At 44.4% G+C, this 26,723-nt stretch overlaps 1 protein-coding gene across 1 annotated transcript in view; it reads right to left on the bottom strand.

Moving 5' to 3' along the window:
• Positions 1–25,588, bottom strand: part of SACS (sacsin molecular chaperone) — a 54,985-nt gene extending 29,397 nt beyond the window's left edge. The window contains exons 1-3 of the mRNA XM_075266030.1: positions 25,186–25,588; positions 8,033–8,183; positions 597–684 (exon numbers count right to left, since the gene is read on the bottom strand). Coding sequence (XP_075122131.1) covers positions 597–684; positions 8,033–8,183; positions 25,186–25,208 — 262 coding nt within the window. The 5' untranslated portion in view covers positions 25,209–25,588. The remainder of the gene's footprint in view (positions 1–596; positions 685–8,032; positions 8,184–25,185) is intronic.
• Between the last annotated feature and the right edge of the window lie 1,135 nt (positions 25,589–26,723).

The following is a 26,723-nucleotide window of genomic DNA, read 5'->3' as shown; positions in this document are numbered from 1 at the left end:
GGAGAGCCTTGTGGATGAGAGTAATAACTTTATATTTTATTCTATAATGAATAGGCAGCCAATGTAGTGACTGGCACAGACCCGAGGCATCGCTGTAGCGTCTAGACTGATAGATGAGCCTATTCTTCAGAATAGATTGTAGAGGGGAGAGTTTAGTGAGGGGAAGACCGATTAGTAAGGAGTTACAGTGGTCAAGGCGAGAATGAATCAGAGAGACAATAAGTGTCTTTAGTGTATCTCTGGTAAGGAAAGGGTGTATTCTGGAGATGTTTTTGAGGTGGAGGTGACATGAACGTGCGAGTGATTCAATATGAGGGGTGAAGGAAAGGTCTGCGTCAAACATGACCCCGAGGCAGCGGGCATGCTGCCTAGGAGTTATAGTAAGGCCTGAGACTACAATGGATATATCAGGGACAGATCTGTTAGATGCTGGAAACAGTAGTAGTTCAGTCTTGGAGAGATTTAGTTTCAGATAGAGGGAGGACATGATATTAGAGACAGCAGAGAGATAGTGCTGGTGTTCTGTATGAGTGCAGGGGTGATGTCATGGGAAGATGTGTATAATTGGGTGTCATCAGCATAAAAATGTCACTTACCTCCGCCTTTTAGTCCCTTTGACTGGAGATTTATAAAGATATTTTTATTCTCAGAGGTCAGGTCTTCAATCTTGGTCCGATCACGTAACTATGTAAAAAAACATGAATATGGGTCACAAGTAGAATAAAACAAACTACTAATATCCCTTACGCTGGGTTCACACCAGCGTCCGGTCTCCGTTCCCAGGTTTCCGTCTTCTGCTATACAGAAAAATTGCCAAACAAGTGGCCTTAGCTGTTTGTGTTCACCCCTAGTTTACCCCTACATGTCCCTAGAACAATCATTACGATATATAATATGGGCGCAGCACTATATTACATCAGATATATTCTCCATTATACCTCCATGATAAAATCTACCATAACATTAAGATTGATTTCAGTGCAAATAAAAAATAAAATAATAATATTCAGCTTATATTGAATTTCACCAGAATAAGCTGCTACGTAAATATCAGATAACAGAGATCTAGAATTCTCACCCGTCATCAGATCACAATCCCAGAGCGAGAAGAAAAGTACAGGGGGAGGGAAAATACAGAGGAAAATACTAAGGCCTGGTTCACCTCTGCGTTCGGTATTCCGATCGGGGAGTTCACATGGGGAAATGGAGTACCAAATGCATTGACAAGTGGTGAGCACTGACGGCCTATGGGCCCATAGACTATAATGGGGTCCGTTTTTTTTCCAACGCGGTCTACGCACGAGTCATGAAAGGAAAGTAGTTCATGAAGTACTTTTCTCTCCGCATGACTTGTGCGCAGTGCCGGATTTACCAATAGGCTAGCGGAGCGAGCGGAGAAAGCAGCAGCGAGGGAGCGTGGCCAAGGTGAGTGCTACTACACTGGGGCCGATGTAGGAGGGGGACATGAAGCTGGGGGCAGAGATGGGGGGACATGAAGCTGGGGGCAGAGATGAGGTGGGGCAAGAAACTGGAGGCAGAGATGGAGGGACAAGTAACTGGGGCCACAGATAGGGGGACACGAAGCTGGGGGCAGAGATGAGGTGGGGCAAGAAACTGGAGGCAGAGATGGAGGGACAAGAAACTAGAGCCATAGATGGGGGGACATGAAGCTGGGGGCAGAGATCGGGGGACAAGAAACTGGGGGCACAGATAGAGGGACATGAAACTGGGGGCACAAGAAACTGGGGGCAGCGATGGCGCGACAAGAAACTGGGGGCAGAGATGGGGGGACAAGAAACTGGGGCCAGAGATGGGGGGGACAAGAAAATGTGGGGACACGCAATTGGGGGCAGAGATGGGGGAACAAGAAACTGGGGGCAGAGATGGGGGGACACGAAAGTAGAGGGAAAAGATGTGGGGACAAGGAACTGGAGGCAGAGATGGGGGGACAACACATATAAACGGTTCAACGGCACCGCCAACCCGCAGACGAAGTTGTGGGTAACTGCTAGTATAATACGGAGCAACACAATATTGAATGGTATGTGGGGGAGGGGGACTATTACCTATAGGGGGTGCTATTATATTACTACTGCAGTAATAGTGCTCCCCCCAGGTAACAGCTTTACCTAAGTGGCGGTGGGGCCTATTACTTGTGGGGGTCACTATTACAGAAATAGTGGCTTAATAGAGCCCCCCACAAGTAATACCTCCCCCCCTACACACACACATAAGTAAGGGCTCGTTCACATCTGCGCCCAGGACTCAGTTATGCAGGTTTCCGTTTCCTGCATAAAACAGAGCAGGAGACGGAAACCTGCAGGACTCTTTCATACACATTCATTTGAATGGGTGAGAAAGCTGTCCGGCTGTGAGCGGCGGTGAGCGTTTTATGCTCTCCGCCGCGAAACCGGGTTTTTTAATCCGGACAGAGTCGGACATGCAGTACTCTGTGTCCGGATTAAAAAATCCGGTTTCGCGGCGGAGAGCATAAAACGCTCACCGCCGCTCACGGCCGGACCCGGTCTGTGCTTTCCGTCTTCTGGCATACAGAAGACGGAAAGCACAGAACGGAGACCAGAACGCAGGTGTGAACCTAGCGTAATAGTGCCCCCTTACAGGTAACATCATTATTTATGTGGGGGAGGGAACTATTACCCGTGAGGGGTGCTATTAAGCACTATTATAGTAATAGTGCACTCCTACAGCTAATAGCATTACTTGTGTGAGGATGCTATTACCCATGGAGGGAGTAATCCTTGCAACCCACATCTTGCCCCCAATACCGCCCCAAGCAGCAGCACCCCCACACCTGGCCACGGAAAAATTGTCTTGACTGAAACAGGTCCATGGGGAGAAAAAGTTTGGGGACTGCTGCTGTACAGAGATTGTCCCCATCCATAGCAGCCCCTATTCCCAATGGGTCTCATGATCTAAATCCTCTATTCTTCAGACACACATATTCACCCTAGAGCAAAGTGATAGAAAGCTAAATAATCTATCTGTATGTTTTATTGCCTGTAGGTAGAAATTAGAAAACCCTATGTAAGTTCAGGGAGAAGATACAAGCTGATCTGAAGCAAAGGCCCGAAATAGCAAAATGCACCCCAAAAAATCTGCAACACGTTTTTTTCTGAAGTGTTTTTCATTGAGTTTTTGGTGCGTTTTTCTCTGCACTTTTTCTTCCCCTATGAAAAATACAGGAAAAATGTTTGCAATAACGCAGGTAGAATTAACATGCTGCGATATCCAAAAATGTGTGTTTTTAGATACCCAGCTTTTCTGCAGCATCTTTTTTTTTTTTTTTTTTAATGTAGATTGTGAGCCCCACATGGAGCTCACAATGTACATTTTTCCCTATCAGTATGTCTTTTTTGGAATATGAGATGGAAATCCATGCAAACATGGGGAGAACATACAAACTCCTTACAGATGGTTTTATGCCCTTGGTGGGATTTGAACACCAGGACTCCAGCGCTGCAAGGCTGCAGTGCTAACCACTGAGCCACCGTGTGGCCCCCTCTGCAGCATCTTTTTTTTCTGCAATGTGTGGATGGGATAAACCAGAATCTCTTTCACTATACCGATGCGGTAAAACGCTGCACTTTTCTGAAAAAGGACGCGCAGGTTGAAAAATGGAGTGTCATGTTTTTGGTGCATTTTTTTTGTGAAAAGGCCCGGACGTCATGAAAACATCACTTAAGGGCAAGAACAATAGCGTGAATATTTTTGTAAATTCCCCCCAATATGTCCCTTTAAAAGAGTATAAAAAATAGTATTGAAGTAGCGATAAGAGAAGACATCATAGCTGAGTTCATCTAGGCTTATCTAATAAGCTCCTTTTAGATCCAGCTCCGGGTCTCCTCGCTGTGACCTCCACAACTCTGGACACCTGTTTCCCATCACGGAGGAGCCTCGCAGCGGCTGTTCTAGTTGAATCAAGATGTGGCGTCCAGCCAAACTGTGTAATGCCATATTCCTGTTCAAGGGCCTCCTTGGAAATCAGACAATCGTCACCCCGGATATCGAGCTGCTAAAATACTTATTATGTAGAAGAGCATCAGAGATCATACCAGCCTATGCTAAGTAACAAATTATATTAACATTAAGGCCCCACGTTGCGGAAACGCAGATTTTTTTGTTGCAGATTTGTTGAGTTTTTTTGAGCCAAAGCCAGGAGTGAAATGAGCAGAAAGGAGAAGTATAAGAACCTCCTATATATTCCTCATTCCTTTTGTAGCCATTCTTGGCTATGGCTCAAAAAACCTCAGCAAAATCCGCAACGTGGGGACTCAGCCTTAAGATGTATCATTACTAGAGATGAGCAAACACTATTTGAAACAGCTGTTTCGAATAGCACGCTCTCATAGAAATGAATGGACATAGCCGGCACGCGGGGGGGTTAAGCGGACGGCTGCCGCTTCCATTCATTTCTATGAGAGCGTGCTATTCGAAACGGCTGTTTCAAATAGTGTTCGCTCATCTCTAATCGTTACTAATAAAATAAATGTATCATTATAAACATTTCTGGGTCTGACTATCCATAAAAAAAACTTACAGTTTTCACAAGATCCTGTAGCTTACTTGTCAAGCTTTGCTGTACAGCATGGGATAGAATGAGCAGGGTCATAACAGGAATTTTAGGACCCTCTGTTTTCTGCAGCTAGGGGGCTTAAGTTTCTTATTAAGACTGATGCCCCATGTTGCATAAAAGCTAATTTTTTTGTATCAGATTTCGCTTTAGTTTTGAGCCAAAGCCAGGAGTGGATTGAGCAGAAGGGAGGCGTATAAGAACTCCTTATATATTTTTCATTCCTTTAGTAGCCACTCCTGGGTTTGGCTCAAGAAATGCAGCAAAATCTGCAACAAACATAGCATCTTTTCTGCAATGTGGGGACTCAGCCTCGAGGAACTTTCAAGGGCCAATGTTAAACCCAGGAGGTGACAAAGTGATATTCACCAACCCCCTGTTCTCTTTCAGGCATCAAGTCCCCTATTCCATCGACACTGGTTGCACATGAAGTGCAGAGGTTCAGGTGACCTCTGGCCTTAGAATTTACTCTAAGGGGACTGATGACATATCAGCGGTGACGTCACCAGCACCATTCAGGTGACCACTGAGGCCGGTGACTGACTACAGCAGTCATCTGAGCCTCTGCACTCCCAGCCTGACACCATTTGGAACAGGGAACACAACGCCCACATGTAAGTGAATAACACTTTATTGTTCATTTTACCCCACCCTGGCCCCTCCAGTGATCCTGGAAAAAGCCAATAAAAAATCGTGACATCCTAGAAAAACACTTGACAAGCTGCAATTCATAAGGCAATCACTGGGTGGTGACATAGAGACACATATAGAATAAACATCTCGTGACAGAATATCTTAAAATCTCCTTTTTTCTTTTCTTTTAATAACTTGGTCGTCTCACACCATAGATTGTGAAATGTGACGGGCCAAGGAGAAAGGTAAAGGACAAGTCTGCCAGTACATTAAACATCTGCTAGATAATCCGAACATAAGACAAGAATAGTCTCTCGTTAACCTAAAAGTCATTTTAACATCCCTTTCTTGGTGATAGTTCCCCTTTAGATGGCTGAATCTGGCTGTATGTAAATGAAGCTAATCTATTGTGCAATACATTGCTGGGAAACTTGTTAATATAGTCTCCAATTGTCATGATTTTCAAGATATCTGAGGTTGAAAACATGCAGTACAATATACAGCCATACAGATGAGAGCTCAATAGTATCAGGTCTGTGAAATACTAACAGTTGTTTTTGCCAATATGCAAATTAGATCTTTCAAGCAATGAGGGCGTGGTTGCTTACCTCTTTGCAGCAATGGCAACACCCTTGTTGTTTCATAGAGCTAATTTGTATATTTACAAAAAACAGAGAAATCTTACCAACACAGGTCCCGATTCACAAGGGAAAAACACTGTTTAAAGGGATTCTACCATTAAAATGCTTTTTTTTCTCGATAATAGAGTAAGCGCCCATTTTCTTGTGGCTGTGGGCATGCGCAGTCTGCTCTGCCCGAGGCCTAGAAGATTGAAACCCAGTTCCGGAAGAAGACGCACAGAGAGGCCGTTCCTGAAGAAGATGGAGGCGGTGCTGGAGAGTTCTCACGCAGCATTGAGGACACCCTCAGTGCTGTTTCAGCGCTGGGGCCCACCCCCAGTGCTGCGAGAGAACTCATTTGCATACCGAAGAAAACCGAGATTTCAACCGAATGGCGGCGTGGAGAAGACATCTAAAGGTAGGAGAAGAATAGCCTTTCTTAAGGCTATTCCTACGTATTATTGAGAAAAAAAGCATTTTAAGGCTGCATGCACATGGAGTTACGAGCGCTCCCATTGAAGTGAATGGGAAGTGTTTGGGAGCCGTCCGCAGCGTGTGTATGGCTGTGAATGAGTATTTTTACAAGCCCGGTGTAACTCCGTGTGCATGCAGCCTAATGGTAGAATCCCTTTAATTCAGGTGACCCTAACTTATCTGGGCTTATATGCTGGGTTCTAATGACAGACTTCCTTTACAATATTATTCAAGGGGGCTTATCACCTACCACAACTCCTAGCTGCCACCCTAGTTCTGTAGGTGCTGTGACATTCTTACTTATACCTTTACTGTGTTGCACAGTCCCGTGGATGCCAAGAAAAAGACATTTTCTTCATTATGCAAATTAAATACACGGAGGACAGGGGGCAATCCCAAAGATCCCCCAGCACAGCTTTCTCTCTTGAAAACATGCCCTGTACGGCTTTGTTCCATCCCCGGCCCGTGGGAGATGATAGCTCCGCTGCTGTGATGTCATCATCTGATCCGTGAAGTCTCGCACATGCGCGGTATGCACTTGTAGTATTCAGAGCATAAAAGGATGAAGCTCGTATGTGACTATGCGTGTGCGAGACTTTGTGGTACATATTACATATGCACTTTACACATAACAGATGACAACGTTGCAGCAGCGTGACTATTGTTTCCCACTAGTAATGTCTGTTTTACCGCTCCGGCTCTCCATTTTCAAATCTTTTTTTGGGTCCCCCGGCAGACCGGAACAACACAGAGCCCAGCACAGCCTAAGCACTTCAACCTCTTGTGTCCTGCCTTCCACCTCGTAGATTGTAAGCTCTCATGAGCAGGGCCAGCCCCATTATGTGAATTGATCTACTTTTGTCTGTACATGAGCCCTATAACATGCTGCGGAATACGTTGGTGCCCTAGAAATAAGAATGTATTTGCTTATATTATAAATATCCTCAATTAAACCTGCTATTGTTCATAGAGATAGAGCAGACACGTGGTAGAGACACATGCCCGGCATCCTAAGTCATATGGCACACACGCCGAAAAAGAAAGTGATATCTGTGAACAATTCCCCAATTCATGAGATTAAAATATCCCGCCACCTCCGGGGGAACATCTCTGGGGCATGTCAGTAATATTTATAAGTACGGAGATTAATAATGTTAAAAATAACTAATATACATCAATTATTAGAATATTTCATTCACATTTTATAGAACATCCATAGTGTGTCATCTACATTAACCTTCTCATGAACGGATGGGCCGGTAGTCAGGACCTTGTCCCATATCACCGCTTATGTATACCCATTACCATATGGCGGTACACATGTTCTATAGAGATGAGCGAACACTATTCAGAACAGCCGTTCTGAATAGCACGCTCCCATAGAAATGAATGGAAGCAGCCGGCACGCAGACTTTGCGCTTTGGTCGCTTAACCCCCTGCGTGCCAGCTACATCCATTCATTTCTATGGGAGCGTGCTATTCGAAATGGCTGCTTCGAACAGTGTTCGCTCATCTCTAATGTCCTATAATATTGGGCATCCTCTTGGACACAGTTATACCCTATGTATGAGGATTTATGGACCCAATAATGTGCACACACATGACTCTCAACATACAGGTTACAATGGGCCCCCTTACCCTGAGGGTCCCAGTACTGTCTATCATCCCCATACCCTACTATTCTCCTTCCTATATCTCCCTCTTCACAACTGACCTCTTTGTTATGTAGTAGAAGACGCTGTTCTGAGACAGGAAAATCTGTCTCTTGGTGGATCAGCTGTTTAATGTCCTCGATAACAGCTGTGGTGGGCACCTCGTATGTCCGACAGCCAATGTACTCGTGTAGGACAGTCACCCGGGACAACCTGGTAAGAGAAAAGAAAATTGAGTTTAGAAAATAACCTGGACTGAAAAATACATGGGATAAAGAATTACAAAACAATAAAAAGGGGCTTTCAAAAAAAAATGCATGCTACAGATATATTGATCTAGTTCAGGGGTCGGCACTCCAGCTGTTCTGAAATTACAACTCCCAGCAGACAGAAATGCTTAGAACTTCAAGGACTTGCAAGGACCTGCTCTGCTGTCCTTGGAAGTGAATGGGTCATGCTGGGAGTTGTAGTTTCATAGCAGACGGAGTGCCGAAGATGTAGCAGAGTTGACCTGAATTTCTGCAATTGGTTGAGATATCTTATCACAGAAGAGAACAATGACAATGATTTTTCAATGACTTTTCATTGCTTTTTGTTATGAGATATCTCGCTGCAGCAGTTTAGCCAATTGCAGAAATTCCAGTTAACTCTGCTACATCTGTATTGTCTACAAGTAATAGTATCGATGTGTTTGCAGACAATATCCTATAGACATCTAAATACTCTCCTAGAACATGATCTGACCTAACAATGTGGCTGTAAATGTACTGACTAGTGCCCTCTGTTTACATGTGATAACTAGTGAGCCATGTGGCCCCCTGATATCATCTCACGCACGCTGGCTGTCTATCCTAAGCACAGATGGACATGTTACCGATCCCCATCTGTTACCGGTCTGTGCTTCGTGACCAAAAACACCCTCTAAAAAGCAACATCCAGAAAGCAAAAGGCTCAGGTCAGGTCAACGTCAATGTGCCGGCTGTCAGCACCAATATAAATATCACATTATAGATATAGTAAATTAAGTCAAGCACATTGTACGGGGTTATACACGATGAAAAGCTGCCCATATGTGTAGTACGACGGACAGAGAATATCGTATGGCTCAGCAAAAGCTATAGAAGCGTAAATGAAGGGTTTGAACGAAAGAACTTATCTCCTCTCCCAGGCACGGAACTGGATCGCCTCCGCTCACCTTGACCTGATTTTGTCATTTTTTTCATTGAGAAAAACTACTGGTAGCTAATAGAGATGAGCGAACAGTGTTCTATCGAACACATGTTCGATCGGATATCAGGGTGTTCGCCATGTTCGAATCGAATCGAACACCACGTGGTAAAGTGCGCCAAAATTCGATTCCCCTCCCACCTTCCCTGGCGCCTTTTTTGCACCAATAACAGCGCAGGGGAGGTGGGACAGGAACTACGACACCGGGGGCATTGAAAAAAATTGGAAAAAGTCATTGGCTGCCGAAATCAGGTGACCTCCATTTTAGACGAATAGTGGATTTCAAATCCGGGTCATATGAGAATGTGAACTTTGTGACTATGAGACAGGGATAGCTGTACAGGCAGGGATAGCTAGGGATAACCTTTATTTAGGGGGGAATGTTATTAAAAATAACTTTTTGGGGCTCTATCGGGTGTGTAATTGTGATTTTTGTGAGATAAACTTTTTCCCATAGGGATGCATTGGCCAGCGCTGATTGGCCGAATTCCGTACTCTGGCCAATCAGTGCTGGCCAATGCATTCTATTAGCTTGATGAAGCAGAGTGTGCACAAGGGTTCAAGCGCACCCTCGGCTCTGATGTAGCAGAGCCGAGGCTGCACAAGGGTTCAAGCGCACCCTCGGCTCTGATGTAGGAGAGCCGAGGGTGCACTTGAACCCTTGTGCACCCTCAGCTCTGCTACATCAGAGCCGAGGGTGCGCTTGAACCCTTGTGCACACTCTGCTTCATCAAGCTAATAGAATGCATTGGCCAGCGCTGATTGGCCAATGTATTCTATTAGCCTGATGAAGTAGAGCTGAATGTGTGTGCTAAGCACACACATTCAGCTCTACTTCATCGGGCTAATAGAATGCATTGGCCAGCGCTGATTGGCCAGAGTACGGAACTCGACCAATCAGCGCTGGCTCTGCTGGAGGAGGCGGAGTCTAAGATCGCTCCACACCAGTCTCCATTCAGGTCCGACCTTAGACTCCGCCTCCTCCGGCAGAGCCAGCGCTGATTGGCCGAATTCCGTACTCTGGCCAATCAGCACTGGCTAATGCATTGTATTGGCTTGATGAAGCAGTGCTGAATGTGTGTGCTTAGCACACACATTCAGCTCTACTTCATCGGGCTAATAGAATGCATTGGCCAGCGCTGATTGGCCGAATTCCGTACTCTGGCCAATCAGCACTGGCTAATGCATTGTATTGGCTTGATGAAGCAGTGCTGAATGTGTGTGCTTAGCACACACATTCAGCTCTACTTCATCGGGCTAATAGAATGCATTGGCCAGCGCTGATTGGCCGAATTCCGTACTCTGGCCAATCAGCACTGGCTAATGCATTGTATTGGCTTGATGAAGCAGTGCTGAATGTGTGTGCTTAGCACACACATTCAGCTCTACTTCATCGGGCTAATAGAATGCATTGGCCAATCAGCGCTGGCCAATGCATTCTATTAGCGTGAACTGAGTTTGCACAGGGGTTCTAGTGCACCCTCGGCTCTGCTACATCAGATTGCTACATCTGATGTAGCAGTGCCGAGTGTGCATCAGATGTGTAGTTGAGCAAAACTGACTCAGCACTGCTAAGTCTGCATTCGCATAGGAATGCATTGGCCAGCCTTCGGCCAATCAGCGCTGGCTCTGCCGGAGGAGGCGGAGTCTAAGGTCGGACCTGAATGGAGACTGGTGTGGAGCGACCTTAGACTCCGCCTCCTCCAGCAGAGCCAGCGCTGATTGGCCGAATTCCGTACTCTGGCCAATCAGCACTGGCTAATGCATTGTATTGGCTTGATGAAGCAGTGCTGAATGTGTGTGCTTAGCACACACATTCAGCTCTACTTCATCGGGCTAATAGAATGCATTGGCCAGCGCTGATTGGCCGAATTCCGTACTCTGGCCAATCAGCACTGGCTAATGCATTGTATTGGCTTGATGAAGCAGTGCTGAATGTGTGTGCTTAGCACACACATTCAGCTCTACTTCATCGGGCTAATAGAATGCATTGGCCAATCAGCGCTGGCCAATGCATTCTATTAGCGTGAACTGAGTTTGCACAGGGGTTCTAGTGCACCCTCGGCTCTGCTACATCAGATTGCTACATCTGATGTAGCAGTGCCGAGTGTGCATCAGATGTGTAGTTGAGCAAAACTGACTCAGCACTGCTAAGTCTGCATTCGCATAGGAATGCATTGGCCAGCCTTCGGCCAATCAGCGCTGGCTCTGCCGGAGGAGGCGGAGTCTAAGGTCGGACCTGAATGGAGACTGGTGTGGAGCTATCTTAGACTCCGCCTCCTCCAGCAGAGCCAGCGCTGATTGGTCGAGTTCCGTACTCTGGCCAATCAGCACTGGCCAATGCATTTCTATGGGGAAAAGTTAGCTTGCGAAAATCGCAAACTGACAGGGATTTCCATGAAATAAAGTGACTTTTATGCCCCCAGACATGCTTCCCCTGCTGTCCCAGTGTCATTCCAGGGTGTTGGTATCATTTCCTGGGGTGTCATAGTGGACTTGGTGACCCTCCAGACACGAATTTGGGTTTCCCCCTTAACGAGTTTATGTTCCCCATAGACTATAATGGGGTTCGAAACCCATTCGAACACTCGAACAGTGAGCGGCTGTTCGAATCGAATTTCGAACCTCGAACATTTTAGTGTTCGCTCATCTCTAGTAGCTAAGGCTCCATGTAGCGGGCCGCAGAAAAAAAGCATTATATACACCCTAAATGGTGGAAAATCTACGACTCATCTCGAAAAGAATAAGCCCTCACACCGCTAGGCCGCAGAAAAATAAAAAAGTTGTGAATTTTGGAAGGCAGAGAAGGAAAATTGTCACTTTGTTAACTTCCAGGAGGAATAACAGAGGAACAGCACAACGCGGAGTTAAAAGCAAATATGCTGAAGAATTGGTACTTCATGTGAATACCGGTATTTCTACAGCAGACTTATCAGAAGGGGCAACGGGTCCACTTTAAGAAGGTCATAGTAGCGGAGAGAGCTACAAGTGGTGACTCTCGACTTGGAGCGTTCACACTATAACACCTCCCGGCACCTCACAGTTATAGATCTGTCTCACTTTGCAGCAGGACACTTAAGAGCTTATTCAGTATAATGAAATGCTTTCAGTCCACATGTCTTCATTTTATAAGAATTTCCCCCGCAGGGTTGGTCGGATGCCAGGAATAAAGGTATTTTCCATTGCCCACTGACACAGTTGTGCATATAATATGTTGTGGTTTAAGGAGAGTAGTGAGTCAATGCGATCCATATGAGTCAGTGTGTGCACGAAGAGATCTCACTTTCATGAGCTAGTCATGGGTGGATATGTATACGGTATAATGTACGCTTCTCTGCTCTGGAACGTCCTGCGTAGTATCTGCCTGGAAGGAGAATGTTGTCGGTAGTCATTCAGCATTCCCTGAGTATCTGTATGCTTGATAGAAACCCAGACTATAAACTAGAGAAGTAACTTCACATTGCTATGAGGAGTATACGGTCTATATACTGCCACTACTGGGGCATGCTGAGAGATATAGTTCTGCGACAGTCAGACACAGTCACTATATACATTCTTGATATTTCAATATATAGACTATATACCGTAAACACTCTCATCTAACATAGTGACATGAGCTCATGAGTCTCCTCTTACTCTACCCAATATACTGGTCAGGTTAAAAACTTCTTTTTTTTATGTAGCTTGTGATCAGTATGTTTTTGTAGACGCAAACACGGGGAGAACATACAAATTCCTTGCGGGATTCGAACACAGGACTCCAGCGTTGCAAGGCTGCAGTGGTAACCACTGAGCCACTGTGTTGCCCCGGGTTAAAAACTTCTAATATTGTACTAAAAAGGATTCTTCTGCGCACTTTCTGCTTCTATTATACCTATAGGGAGACCACCGGCATTTCCATAGGTATAATTGAAATGCTGTGATTTCCAAAACCGCCATGGTTTTGAAAATCGCAGTGTGGCTGCAGCGTGTACAGTATTTTCCTGCACGGTGGATCTGGGATTCACTAGAATCACATCTTCTATATAATGGGAAGAATATGCAAATCTGTCTTCCATGATGAAAATAGGAAGACAGTGCCTCAGTCATGCAGTCCACTAGGGGGCGCTCCCTTTAACATCATGCCCAACCTTCCCAGAGGCCTTTGCTGCAATGATGTGGGATTTTACCAAGTACTGTACTTGAAACCAAGAGACTAGTGTAAGAGTACCAAGAGACTGTACTTGGTAAAATCCCACATCATTGCAGCAAAGGCCTCTGGGAACGTCGGGCATGATGTTAAAGGGAGCGCCCCCTAGTGGGCTGCATTACTGAGGCACTGTCTTCCAATTTACATCATGGAAGACACATTTGCATATTCTTCCCATAATCCCTCACAGTGGCGCGTCTATGGCTTAATGAGACTCCACACACCTACATGGTGGTCTCTTCCTAAGGAGTGACAATATCCCCTTAACCCTGTCTAGAAGCCTCTCACCTCTGCCAATTCAGTCTTCTCTATGCTGGGCTGAAGAGATCCAAATAGGTCGAAACAGCTGTCCTCGGCTGAGAGACTATACTTGGTAAAATCCCACATCATTGCAGCAAAGAACCTGGTAAGGTCGGGCATGATGTTAAAGGGAGCGCCCCCTAGTGGACTGCATGACTGAGGCACTGTCTTCCTATTTACATCATGGAAGACAGATTTGCATATTCTTCCCATGATCACATACGTGTTAGTGAGTGTGAGCTCTAAGTGCCCTTGTAATACCTTACAGTGATCAGAAGCCAAGGCCTTATTATTTGGCACCCATGATGACTTCAATCTCCCAGAATGGGAGCAGCTCTTATAGGGCCCCTTGGACCTTTCTCTCTGACTTCCATAGGTGCTAACCGGGTATATGGACAGGGCTTGACTCGATGACACATCCCCTTTGATAAAGTCTACATCATAAATAGGATTTCTACTATAGTAAGGCTTTATTTAAGCAATAGGCCGTGTACAAAGCCTGTACCATTACGAACGTCCTGTATGTGCTGTATATATGTTTTCCTGCCATATATATGTCAGTATAAAAGCTTGTCAGATATTATCATTATAAATCGAAAGGTAAATTATACAATTTCACAAAAAAATCCACAAGTAAGCATTCTGTTACACTGTGTCATTGTAAGAGTCGGCCCCAGGCGGGCCCTGCCTATAGTTCACAAGGGTAAATCCTCTCCATGGTGCTATGGAATAAGCCCCAACATGTGCACTAGCCCCGGGCTAAGCAGGAAGGTAATCAGGAGCAGCGCACGTATCCTCTAACAGGGAGAGGTTGTAACCGCAGCTCAGTATACAGCGAGTACAGCCAATATTTCACATCTACCCATGCCAGCTGATGTGTACTACTGAGGTGACGCTGAGTGCCAACTTCTGCCAAGTCAAGAATCAGCCAGAAGCGTAACCCGAGGCTCCGATGCCCCAATAACAGGCACTCTACCTATTGGGTGTCTTCTCATGAGGTAGAGGAGCATTTGGCCCTAGGAATGATTGCTACCTCTATACCCAATGTAGTTATCCCCACGGTGCCAACACAGGGTAACACCTAATACAGCTGCACAATACAAAACCTGACCCCTACAACACACTCATAGGTAGAGGGAGTAATGTAATGTGGCCTCGCAGCTGCTTGCAGGACTTTTCTCTCCACATAATTCGTGCGGAAACCGAGTGGAAACCACATGGACCCAATTATAGTCTATGGGGTCTGTGGGTTTGCTGCAGATAGGTGTCATGCAGATAGGTTTCCGTCCCCAAGTGGACTCCCTGAATGGAAACTTGAACACAGATGTGAATAGGGCCTGAGCCCTACTGTACCTAAAAATGCCAAACAGTATCTTTATGGAACCAAATGTGTATGGGGGTGTGCAGACTCTCCACCATATGATGCCAAGGATTACATGGGAAATAAAGATCGGGCATGATGAATTATAGCAGGAGAAAAGAAGAGACCACCAGAGGCGTCTGACAACAGTTTATTCCCGTCTCCCTATTGAGAAGACGTATACATATGGCGGGGTCCGGAGGAATAACGTCCATATTTGCAGATGTGTGATGCATCTTATCAATACGGACCTGACCCCACCTATGCTTGTGGTTCTCGTGCTGTTCGTGGTTTATTCAATGAAAAACAGAAACAACTTTTTTCATTCCTGGTTCCATGAAAAACGGTTGACTTTTTTTTTTACTCCCGTCTAGTCCTTTATGACTGACTATATCATCTCCCAGTTAATAGCACTAGCTCCATGTCAAAGCCATTAGAGTCATCTTACATGGACAGTCATTTTCAGGAATCTATATAATGGGATTTGCTACTATTTACATTCTATAGACCAGTATGGAGACTTTAGCTGAGAAATCAATAACCAGTCTTTACCAAGAGGACGGTCATCCATCTGTAGTTAAGTATCGGACATGTCAGGAGAGGAGGACAGTACATAAATCAGGCTGACGGACCTTATACAAAATGTATAGCACGTGAACAAAAAAACGGGGCTGGTACATGGTGACGGGATTTCTTTTTGAATATTTTTATTGTCATATTAATAATAAATTTTCAACGCCAAATAGATTAAAAAAATATGTCTCACATAAATAAGATAGAGGAGAACATCAATATTCAACATGTGTTACCCCTTAAAGCCATGTTTCTAGAGGATATGCTATAAATGCCAGATGCGGGGCCATAGGTGGCTCTCAGCGGATCCTATAAGACTGGAGAGGGAAAGGTTTCAGAAACAGTAGTGCAACGTATTGACTTAAGCAGGTATGTAGCTCATAGCGGGCTGCAGGAACCCCAAAAAATAAAATTAGGGAGAGGAGGACACATTTTACAGTTTGATGGACATCTGCAGGATCATCCATCAGGATACCCTGTTTCCCCGGAAATAAGTCATCCCCCAAAAGTAAGACATAGCAGAGGTTTTGTTGAATTAATATAATTCATATTCATATATTAATATAATTCATATAAGGCACCCAATAATACCAATAATACGGTAATAATCTTTCTGCGCAAAGATTGTATGAAGAAAAACATTGCAGCCAGCTGAACACTGTGTGCAATGTTCTGTGTGCACAGATATGCCGGCTGCTGACGCCGCTGCAATATGTTGTTTTTTTTTTGTTTTGTTTTTTCTATGTAGATTGTGAGCCCCACATAGAGCTCATAATGTACATTTTTCCCTATCAGTATGTCTTTTTTTGGAATATGGGATGGAAATCCATGCAAACATGGGGAGAACATACAAACTCCTTGCAGATGGTTTTTTGCCCTTTGTGGGATTTGAGCACCAGGACTCCAGCGCTGCAAGGCTGCAGTGCTAACCACTGAGCCACCGTGTGGCCCCCCAACCGCTGCAATACGTTGTATCTACTGTTAGAGCACCGCACACAGCGTTCAGCCGGCTGCAATGTTTTTCTTTATACAATCTTTGCACAATCTTAGCACATAAGACATCCCCTGAAAATAAGACATAGCATGTCTTTAGGACCAAAATTTAATATAAGACACTGTCTTATTTTCGGGGAAACAGGGTAGGTCATGTATTTCCTCCATTTACATCAGGAAAAGCTCTGGATGAATATATCCGGGAGAGGGATGTGACATAGCCAACTGTACAGGCATACCGGGATATGTCACTCATAGGGTCCAATTGTAAAAAGTTGAATTTTTTTTTATTTCAGTCTATAGAATAGTGTGGTCTACTGCTCCATTACATGTCTTTCTTCTTTTTTATTCTGACAGAAGGCAGAAGCGAGTGGAAACTATGGATATGCTTAGGGCAGGTTCACATCTGCGCCCGGTCTCCTGTTTAGCCAATCCTGCCGGTTTCCATCTTCTGCCGAGAGAAATTGGACAGGAGACGAAAACCTGGCAGTCAGTTTTCAAAGTGACCGCCCATGTGCATCTTCTGCCTGTCCGCGGGGAAACTGGTTTTTTTAGTTGGACATGCAGGACTTTGCGTCCGGTAAAAAAAAAATTGGTTTCCCCACGGACAGACAGAAGATGCACATGGGCGGTCACCTTTGCAAACCCATTTAAGTGAATGAAAACTGGTTTTCATTTCCTGTCCAGTTTTGCGGGGCAGAAAATGGAAACCGGCTGGATTGGCTAAAATGGAGACCGGGCGAAGGTGTGAACCCGCCCTGTGTACCCACAGATTTATTCCCAGGCTATATACTGAGCATACACCACTGATAGGAAGTCAAAAGGGTCTTAACAAGACACAGGATACTGGTGGAGACCAGTATGGCTACAGCATCAGACTTGATTATGGAGGCAGCCATCTTGCTTGAGCTTCTCTTCTGCTTTGTTATCAGCATTTAGCCATATGCTTTACATCAAGGCCAACTCATTGACATCTAGAGCAGGCCGTCGGCTTGATTGAACGGCATGGTAGGTGTACGGGGATGTCATCAATGAATGAAGTATGGCCAATAAACTGAACAGGAATAGGAGCTGTCCTAAGTTTTGCAGTCTGGACTGTCAGCACAACACCAATGCATGTAATTTATGGCTATGGGCATGGACCAACAGAAATGTATAGGTCAGTGTGCTATCCAGGAAAAACCAGATAGAACACAGTGGTGTGCAAGGGGCCCTAAAGGGAGATTTCTAGACAGGCTCCCTGAAGAGAGGTGAGATAAATAAACTGTGACATCATCTATTGACAGGAGCAGATACAATCATAGGTCAGTAGTGTTCTCTACAGAGCTGTTATCTCCTATTGTGATCCAGTCTGTGATGTAAACAAGTTAACTGCTGCAAAATAAACCCCCTACAGAATTGGCAAGTGTCAGGTTATTATTAGACATAATGGCCAGAGTGACTATTGCAGTATTACAATTGCAGATATAGATAGTGACATGGAAAAAAAACACATTAAAAGCTGGCTTTAACAATAGGCCATGTTGTCTTTCTTTACATTACTATTGTCTGTAGCAATGAGCCCATGGGAAGAATATGCAAATCTGTCTTCCATGATGTAATTAGGAAGTCAGCTGCTGCCTCAGTGTTGCAAACCAATAGAGGGTGCTCACTGGAATGTGCAAGCCTGTCTTCCCTGATGTAATTAACTATATCAGGGAAGACAGGCTTGCACATTCCAGTGAGCGCCCTCTATACATCAGGGAAGACAGGCTTGCACATTCCAGTGAGCGCCCTCTATTGGTTTGCAACACTGAGGCAGCAGCTGACTTCCTAATTACATCATGGAAGACAGATTTGCATATTCTTCCCCTGGTCCCTTGCGAACTGGAGTGCTAAAGGCTTAATAAGTCTCCACACACCTATATGGTGATCTCTCCCCAAGGAGTGACAATATTCCCTTAACAATGAGCCCAGTAAGACAGGTAAGTAATAGAAAGTGATCTCGCCCCCTTTAAAAACTTTATAGAATTTCATATTAAATTCGGAAAAGTCCGGAGACTGAATACTATATAAAAGGTAATTGAATTGTTGGCCTTGACTGCGCAAAATTCATTTGGCAGCTTCATGAAGGAGGCAGCGTGATTCCTATCTATAGTAATAAAAAGGTTTCTTCTGCCTTGAGTCACGCTAGATAAAGGACTTCAGCGATGCACGCTGCTCCGTCCTCCATGGAAAGAGCGAGATCAGAGGAAACACACTGCTATCTACATGCTGGTGTAATGATAAACTGGTCATGGGGGGTGATTTATACGCCTCTACCCCATGCAATCCCTCCACAGATACTAACAGATGAAAATAGAAGTCTGGAAGTATTAAAGGGGTTAGCCAAGAATTTGGGATAAGCCATAAATCTCTGATCGGTGGGGGGCTACAGCCAGGCCATGCATGATAAGCATATAGAGAAAAACATGGCTCCAATCCCTGTAGTGACCGGGCGCCTGTACTCTGCAGCCCGTTGGGGTGGTGGCGCCACTACTCTCAGCTCTCTATGTAGTCATCGCAGTGACAGTGCCGGACCCTAAATAGGGCATGGAGTCATCTGCTTCCAGCTGTGTATAGTAGAGACGTTGGAAGAGGCAATGAACAACTGGTGGCACCCCACTGATCAGATGTATCTGGTCTATCTTCCAAAAACAGCGCCATATTTGACCCCAGGTCAGGTAATATTTAAGCATATGGCCGTATTCACTAAAATGGAGCAGAGCTGCAATACCAGACCCACCCATGGAGAGGCGTGGTGCTGTCTCTGGAAGAATACATCCATCAATTTCTAAACCAGGACCACCCATTGAAAAATCCAATCGCAGGCACAGTACAAGTCTGGAGCTCCTCCACTGTGAGTTGTACAAGTATAATGGTCAGTGAACAAATACCTTATGGGGTAGAGGCGCATAAATCACCCCACATGACAAACAAAATCCAGTCCTGCAGTTAGATAGGTTAGGGTCACCAGTGCTCAGTATATCAATCCAGTCCTGCAGATAGATAGGTTAGGGTCACCAGGACCCAGTATATCAATCCAGTCCTGCAGATAGATAGGTTAGGGTCACCATTGCTCAGTATATCAATCCAGTCCTGCAGATAGATAGGTTGAGGTCACCAGAACCAGCATATCAATCGAGTCCTGCAGATAGATAGATTAGGGTCACCAGTGCTCAATATATCAATCCAGCTCCACAAATAGATAGGTTAAAGTCACCAGGAACCAAAATATCAACCCAGTCCTGCAGATAGATAGGTTAGGGTCACCAGTGCCCAGTATATCAAACCAGCCCCACAGATAGATAGGTTAAAGTCACCAGGAAACAAAATTTCAACCCAGTCCTGCAGATAGATAGGTTAGGGTCACCAGAACCAGTATATCAATCCAGCCCCACAGATAGATAGGTTAGGGTCACCAGAACCAGTATATCAATCCAGCCCCACAGATAGATAGGTCAGGGTCACCAGAACCAGCATCTCAATCCAGCCCCACAGATAGATAGGTTAGGGTCACCTGAATAAAATGTTGTTTTCTCTTTGTGAATCTCTGCCTCCACTGCTGACATTATTGCCATTTTTGTCAATATGCAAATTAGCCCCTTGGACCAATGAGCGCCTTGCTGCTTACCTTGTTGCTACGAGCTCATTTGCAAATTTCCAAAAAAAGGTCATACCTCAGCAGCAGATGCAACAATTTGCAAGGGGAAAACACTATTTGATTTAGGTAACCCTAAGCTATCTATCTGCGGGGCTAGGTTTACATGCTGGGTTTCAGTGACAGACTCCCTTTTACTAAATTTGGTCACTCTGGGGCGTCATGTACTGATTTCACCTCCTAACAATCCCTAGTCTCCTTCTTCAGGGCATTCAAGTCTCCTGATAATAACCCCAATATTCACAGGTAATTTCAATCACTTCTCTCCTGTCCCCTCATTTTCTATGTTTCATCTCTTCCATAGCTTTTTTGCTGACTCTTCCATTTTAGCCAGGGCTCCTCATGGCACCTTTAACATATTTGGGTTTTATAATATGCTATAAATAGCTGATATTTACAATATCCTTGTCCTACTATTGATTATTTATTCCAGCCCCATATAGGGATCACAATGTACATTTTTTTCCCTATCAGTATGTCTTTGTAGAATGGGAGGAAATCCACACAAACACGGGGAGAACATACAAACTGCTTGCAGATGTTGTTCCTGGCAGGATTCGAACCCAGGACTCCAGCGATGCAAGGCTGCAGTGCTAACCACTGAGCCACTGTGTTGCTCCCATGTATTAATTCAATTTGTGGTTGGAAAACCTCGCTAATACATCTCAATGATCATCCAAAAACTTGCATTTCACATCACTTTTGTATCCCTCCTATTATTCCCAAACTAAACTTTTACCGATCATAGAGATGTTTGTTAAACCAAGTTAATATTACAATACATGATATCAGGATATAGATCTTCTAGGTTACTATACTGCACATACAGGCAGAGCTGAGCAGGGCGAGTCTTCCTCTGCAGATGGCACCAAAAAAAAAAAAAAAGAGGCAGGAAAACGTAAAGCTGCAGCTCGCTGCCTGTACGGGACTGCGGACGAGAAGTAATGACTCAGCACCTAGATTTAGATTCAGGTCATGTAAACTGTAAAGAGACAATGTAACACTCTAGTACGACACAGCGGAACCTATAGGTTGGGGGGAGGTGGGTGGTGTTTTTATACTTAAGGACAGTATGTATTGATTTTTTCAGGTTTTTTTTTTATATTAACCCTTTCATGGATTTGAAGGAGGTTGGGGCGTGACTCTAAACTAAATATTACCTTTTGGACTGCTGCAAATTAAAGAGAATTACCGTAGTTACTATTTGGTGTATGCAAATGTTCTATCACCATTCTCTTATTAGGCTTTGTTCGCATGTGCATCATGGTTTCTATTATAACCAGAAACAATAATGAACTGCCAGATCTATTGCACAATGGACACCGGGCTGTAGAGTTGATAGGCCACATCACTCTCCTCTATTTTTCCAAAGCCAAACTCAGACCCCATATAGGGATCACAATGTACATTTTTTTTTCTATCAGTATGTCTTTGTAGAATGGGAGGAAATCCACACAAACATACATACACACAAACTCCTTGCAGATGTTGATCCTGGCAGGACTCGAGCCCAGAACTCCTTTCCTCCAGGCTGCAGTGCTAAGCAGTGAGCCACCATGTTGCCCCCAAACCTATTAAAAACTTTGACTCTACCCAAAACTGGGCCTGACTCTGACGCCAACTCCATCCATGGATATTATGGATATTAATAATCCATCCTTAAAATACGTCATCAATATTACATTGGGGGGTGGGACCATCTGGGTCCCTCACCAAACAACTGATCCGTGGCGATCGAAATCAACATAGTGTATGGAACCAGAAGAAGACAGCTATATACACTGTGTAGAATGTATACGGATCAGTATGGAAACTATTGGAGTGTGCCATGTTTTTTTTTACTACAGCTTCTCTCAATCTGCAGAAGAAAACACACAAGGAGGTAAATGATGACCCCTTTCTGTATAATATAGGTAAGTACACCATGGAGCCATACGATACATGCAGCCCCAGCTGAGAATCACTGCTTTAGATCAACAAGGTTTGACAAACTAAATTTTCTTACTTTTTTTCCTCTAGATGGCAGTAAAGGGATTAAAATTCAGGTGAAATATTTTATACCAATATTCATTTCACCAATTCCTTGCTGATCCCAATCCAATGCTCCCGTCCCCACTTGACTTTCTGGTTCCATCTTGAATCTTAACCAATGACTAGATGCAGAAGTTAAGTGTAAAAATCCAGCTCCACTCCAAGGGGTCTTTTCACTTAAAACTTAACATTTATTTAGCACTGAATAAAATTCCACATGAGTAGCAAACATGATCAAAATTTCTCCACTTCTATGTAGGGAACGCAGCTGACGTGTTTCGAGGAGGGTTCCTCTTAGCTGTAGCATGCCAAAAAAAAAGTCGCCTTGTGCAACAAGGTACTGTTCCACCCCTGATATGATTATGAACTGTTCATGACAGGAATTTGCATATATTCTTGAATATATATAATTGAGCTGTAGCCTGTCAAGTGCAGATCATAATTAAAGGTGTGAAGCGATGTCTACCAATGGAAGAGATACCAGAGGAAGAGATGTTAGTGCCTTCAAGAAGGGGCAAGTCATTGGATTGCATCAGGCCAACAAATCGACCAAGGAGATAGCCAAAGTAACTGGTATCAGACAGAGAACTGTTCAGCGTATCATACGAGCATGGCGAGATGGTGGAGAACCCCCGTCCAACCGTGGAAAGTGTGGGCGTAAGACTATACTCGAAACTCGAGGTCGTAGGTCCCTAAAGCAACTGGGGAAGAATAACCGCCGGAAAACCACCTTTGAGCTCACACAGATGTTCAACTCGACTGAGCGACACATTTCGGAGCGAACAATGCGACGAGAACTCAAAGGAATGGGTCTCAACAGTTGTGTCGCCACACGAAAGCCATTGGTGACAGAGACCAACAGACGTCGGCACCTGTCATTTGCAAGAGACCACAAGGATTGGACCCTAGAGCAGTGGAGAAAGGTCATGTGGTCAGATGAATCACGTTTCACATTGTTCCAGAGTGATGGTCGTGTCCGGGTGCGACGAGAAGCACACGAAACACTGGAATGTTCTGGAAAGGAACCAGCGCTGTCACTCACCACCCCCAACAAATCTGCGTAACCTGGGCTCCCTGATACTTGAGAATTGGATCAAAATCCCTGAGTCTACACTACAGAACATTATAGACTCCATGCTGAGACGGATGCGTGCTGTTATTCGTGTTCATGGTGGCCCAACTAAATATTAACACTCGCGAATTTTTTTTTGGCCAGGCAGTGTAAAGATTTGTCAAATAACATCAAACACTCTAATAAATGAGTTGCAGTGTAAGACTGTCTAGTCTACATTTGCACTCTTCTCACTTTTAGACGGAATCGATAAATCTGCGCCCCATTGTTTTTCCAACCACACCACACTGTACTACAAAATTAAAGGGATTGTCCTTATTGGATATCCTTAGGATCCAGAGACCTAATACAAAAATTCAACATTGTATCTAATACTCAACTAATGATTTTTCATAACCTGTATTTTAAGAAAAAAAGTTGATAAAGCTCAAAAAGATTCTTGACATAAGTCAGGTGCGGTTAAGGCCGTGCGGATACAGGGTTCACACCAAGTTGAAAAGATCTTGAGTGTAGGACTGGGCATTCTGCCTAAAAATAAAATCTGGACTTTTATCAAGCTTATTTTAATCTCAATTTTTTTTTTTTTTTTTTTTTTTTTTTGCTTTTACTTTTGCAACCTAAAAAAGCTCAGAGAGCTGGCACAGGGAACGGACATATCCTTCCTCAATCTATCACCCAACTATTGACCACACCAAAGAAACTGCTGATCAGAGTTTACAGCGGGAAGAGAAAGCTTGCATGAAATATTTCAGACTCACAGTCAGGACTAACAGAGATTTCACAAATCTGGTTAAAGCCCAAATTGCAAATTGCCAAATTAATGGATTTAATTCAATCAATTGCTCAGATTTATCCGAGTGTTTTGGGATGCGTTGGTGTATACATGACTTAAATAGAAATCTTAATATCTGGTCAAAAATCAGCAGTTTATTACATGTGTTGTTTCTGTACAGTGTAATATGAAGGCGTGATGATCTTGTAGCTAAATGGGATAATACTATACTATACTTCACTTTTCAGGAATGTGCTGCATACAGTAAGGACAAGTGAACAAAACGAAGTGCGGGTCATAATAAATTCTCTCTGAAATAATCTAAGATAGGAGATATGGCTCTCTGCACAACAAGGGGCTTCCTATTCGATAATAATGTTTAAAGGGGTTTTTCGGGATTCTAGGTCCTTAGGCACGATCATCGATATCAGATCAGTGGGAGACCAACATCCAGGACCCCCATGAACAGCCTCCGCACCAACATAAATACAACATACGGAGCAAGGTCCAGGCATGTCTCTATACTGTGTAGCGTTGGGTCACTGCAGCTCGAGATCCATATACATTACCCTGGTTTGGCCATTGTAGAGTGTACAGAGCTGTGTACTGGATTGGTGTAGGTGCCGATGCCGGATCCACAACATTCTCATAGGATAAGGATAGTTGAACAGAATAAAAAAATCTTGAAAAACCTATTTAAGGCTAAGGCACCACGTTGCGGAAATGCAACTTTTTTTGCCGCGTTTTTTGAGTCAAACCCAATGGTAGCCAGAAAAGGAATGGGAAATGTATAGGAAGTTCTTACACTTCTCCTTCTGCTCAATCCATTGCTGACTTTGGCTCAAAAAATCGCAGCAAAATCTGCAATGAAAAAAAGCTGCATTTATGCAACATGGAAACTCCGTCTAGTTTACATGATGAACCCGCTTAGTTAGTCTTTATTCTTTGCATGCTACACAATAACTTATAGGCAGGCTGAAACTTACATTATAGGAAATTACAAGAAGGTAAAGACTTACTTTGCAGCCATGGCTTCTGTCATATTTATCTTCTGCAGCTCTTCTGTGTTCTGTAATTTTCTAGGTTCGGCCAAGTCTTTGCGCTACCTGACAGCAGACATTTTGCCTTGGGTTACTCCGTCACTCCTCTGATTCCATCTGTTGTCAGTAAAGACTTGTCTGTCTATGGAAATGGAATCTTCACCAATTCAGTAACTTCACACCATTAGCCAACACTTCATCAGAGACTTCTCGTTTCCTTCTCCCAACATAGACACCTTGCTTTACTCTCTGAACAGGACACTGTTCTGGGTGATGACTATCTGGCTCTCTTTCAGCACTTGAAGCCAATTCACACAGGGGATTTCCTCTCCTTGTCTTTCATTAGCAGCCTATCTTGATCAGAAGTGCAGCATCATATCTGGGACAAATGGAGAAGAAGGTCAATTGACAAAATGCACACAACACTATATCTCATACAAAAAAAACCATAAACTACTGCATCCCCCTTCAATGTATTTGGTAGTACTTACACCCTGTTCACATCACACTTTTGGAACGCTGCACAGAAATTGATTTTGCTTTTGATTCTTGAAACCTAACCTATCTATCTGCGGGGCTGGGTTGATCTGTTGGGTATTGATGACCCTAACCTATCTATCTGCGGGGCTGGGTTAATATGCTGCATTATGGTGACAGACTCCCTTTAAAGAGAACTTGCTGTACATATTCTCCTATCTGCTCGCAGCATGTTATAGAAGAGGAAGAGTTGAACAGACTGATATATAGTTGTAGGTGAAAGGTTTAGTGCAACTTGTCATTTATTAACTGAAGCCCCTATATTCACTAGACCTAGGAGTCCAGTGGGTGGTCCTAGTCAGAGATTGACATCTTTTTCTGCATGCACCCTTGTATAGGGAAGGTCAAGTAGGACCTCACACTGGACTCATAAGCATAGTGTAGTGGGAGAGTATTTTTCCTACAGCAAAATACCGTACAGTTTCTGGCACAAAGAGAAAACTTCACAGAAGTTAAAGGGATCCTATCACTCAGACATGATTTTTTCTAAGTACCACGTCGGAATAGCTTTAAGAAAGGCTATTCGTCTCCTACCTTTCATCGTCTTCTCCGCGCCGCTGTTCGCCTACAATCACGGTTCTTGACGGTATGCTAATGACCTCTCTCGCAGCACTGGGGGCGGGCCCCAGCGCTCAGACAGCACTAGGGGTGTCCCCAATGCTGCGAGAGAACTCTCTCCAGGGCCACCTCTTCTTCAGCAGCGTCATCTTCAGCCTCTTCTTCCGGCGGTGGCTTGTAACTTCTAAGGCCTCGGGCCTTGGGCAGAGCAGACTGCGCATGTCCACAGGCCACGAGAAAATGGCCTCTTTCAATACTGTGCAAGCACCGTCTGAGCACTGGGGCCCGCCCCCAGTGCTGCGAGAGAGCTCATTAGCATACCGACAAGAAGCGGGATTGTAAGGAAACGGCGGCGCGGAGAAGACGACGAAAGGTAGGAGACAAATAGCCTTTCTTAAGGCTATTCCAATGTGGTACTTGTG

Source organism: Leptodactylus fuscus, chromosome 2 (genome assembly GCF_031893055.1).
Source record: "Leptodactylus fuscus isolate aLepFus1 chromosome 2, aLepFus1.hap2, whole genome shotgun sequence".
NCBI classification, from domain to species: Eukaryota; Metazoa; Chordata; class Amphibia; order Anura; family Leptodactylidae; genus Leptodactylus; species Leptodactylus fuscus.
This window is presented reverse-complemented; position numbering and strand designations above follow the sequence as displayed.